The 1,599-nt window shown below is 51.7% G+C and overlaps 1 protein-coding gene across 1 annotated transcript in view; it reads left to right on the top strand.

Moving 5' to 3' along the window:
• Positions 1-135: 135 nt before the first annotated feature.
• Positions 136-1,599, top strand: part of LOC103583400 (nuclear body protein SP140-like) — a gene marked incomplete at its 3' end in the record, with an annotated part of 5,656 nt that continues 4,192 nt past the window's right edge. The window contains exon 1 of the mRNA XM_008564722.1: positions 136-241. Within this exon, the coding sequence (XP_008562944.1) occupies positions 136-241 (106 nt within the window). The remainder of the gene's footprint in view (positions 242-1,599) is intronic.

Here is a 1,599-nt window from a genome sequence, read left to right as displayed (position 1 = left end):
CCTGAGGCATAGGCAGCAAACTGTCATCACCTCTGTTTCACGGACAGCAAAAGAAAGCACAAAAGTGCGTGAAGGTTATTTCTGCAAGTAGGAAAGGAAGAGGTGGCGGCAGCGTCCTGGGTGTGTCACGGGGTGATGGTTGTGCAGGCCCAGCTGGACAAACAGGACAGGGTCACCGAGTCAGAGCAGAATGAGGAAGTTCTGCAAGTTCCTGGAGGAGTGGACCAGGGCCTGACTTTAAGTAAAAAAATAATGTTGGGGGGAGGGAAGAAAAGTCACGGAGAGACAGAGCACACAAGAATGGTACAGAGAGCGCAAGAAGGGAGCCCACCCATTGGGATAGGAGAGATCTAGAATGAGAGCTACACGCATGATAGAAAAGGGCTACGGTGTCACTGAAAAAGAGAAAGACAGAAGCAACAGACACCAGAAGCCAGAGGGAGGAAGCCCGGACAGCGGGGGAGCCACAGCTGGGATCCAGCAGTGGTGGAGGCAGCCGGAGGTCGGACCCTGAGAAGGGGAGAGAAGGGAGGAAACGCAGCCAGATGAGGGACAAGGACAGGACAGCGCGGCTCTTGGCATGTGGAACAGACACCCGGTTTCCCATTGCAGATGGCACGAGCATGCTGAGGGCTGGGTCCAGGGCACCCCACGACTCATCATGTCCTTGTCTCTCTGCAGAGACCAGTGATCCCCAANCACACAGATGAAAATTTGAGAAAAGTACATGGAGGGACAAATAAATAGAAATAATAATAATGATGATGTGGGAAGGAAGCGCAAAGGGAAGTACATAGAGGAAAAGGTCAATAAAAATAATCAGTCAGTAAAGAGTGAAAACTGTCGCACGAGAAAAGGACAGAACCTGGGAGCCTGTGGCGCTGAAGGAAGAGCCACTAGACAGAGCAGCTTCCAGCAAAGGGTCTATCTCAATAGTGGTTTTCAGGGTAAGGTCTCCCTAGGTAGCGAGGGGCACATCACGTACTCACAGAGTTGTCATCCTGTCCTCGGCAGCGTCATCTGCTCTAGGGAAGGAACTAACCCTCGAGTGCACGTCTGCTGGGCAGACCTGTCTTCCAAGCTCATCCATCCGTGTGCCTGAGAACGTTTATCCCAGGGCCTTGTCCACCGAGATGTCCTTCAGGAGCGGGACACTTCCAACACCTTCTTCCCTGCAACTAGAAACTCCTCCTCCACAGTTTACTCTCTCAGTCAAGGGATGAACGTCCTGTTTTCTTTTTCTCCGCTTTCATTTAGCACCAATGCAGTTTGCGAGAAGTAAATCAGATGGTATAGTTCCCCCTTCAACCTGGTGATCTTTGTTCCTAGGATTAAATCAGCTATTCCTCCTGTGGATTTCCGGGCTTCCACCCACCATGGGGCCCCGGGCTGTATCATCTGTCTCATCTCCACTGACAGCATAAATACTTTCAGGGACTGCAACATTCTGAGCTTTCCTCTGTATGTGGGTCTTGGGACACACTCTTCCCTGCACTGGGTGGAGTTGCCTTGGCCTGCTCTGCCCCTTATCCCGTTCTGTGATCTGGTTGTGTTACTGTAGCCCAGGGATGCCTTTCCTGATGCCAAGTACCCGAAAGT

The sequence above is a fragment of the Galeopterus variegatus genome, unplaced genomic scaffold, assembly GCF_000696425.1.
Source record: "Galeopterus variegatus unplaced genomic scaffold, G_variegatus-3.0.2 Scaffold22658, whole genome shotgun sequence".
Lineage (NCBI taxonomy): Eukaryota > Metazoa > Chordata > Mammalia > Dermoptera > Cynocephalidae > Galeopterus > Galeopterus variegatus.
The sequence above is the reverse complement of the archived record's forward strand: the minus strand, read 5'-3'. Positions and strand labels throughout refer to the sequence as shown.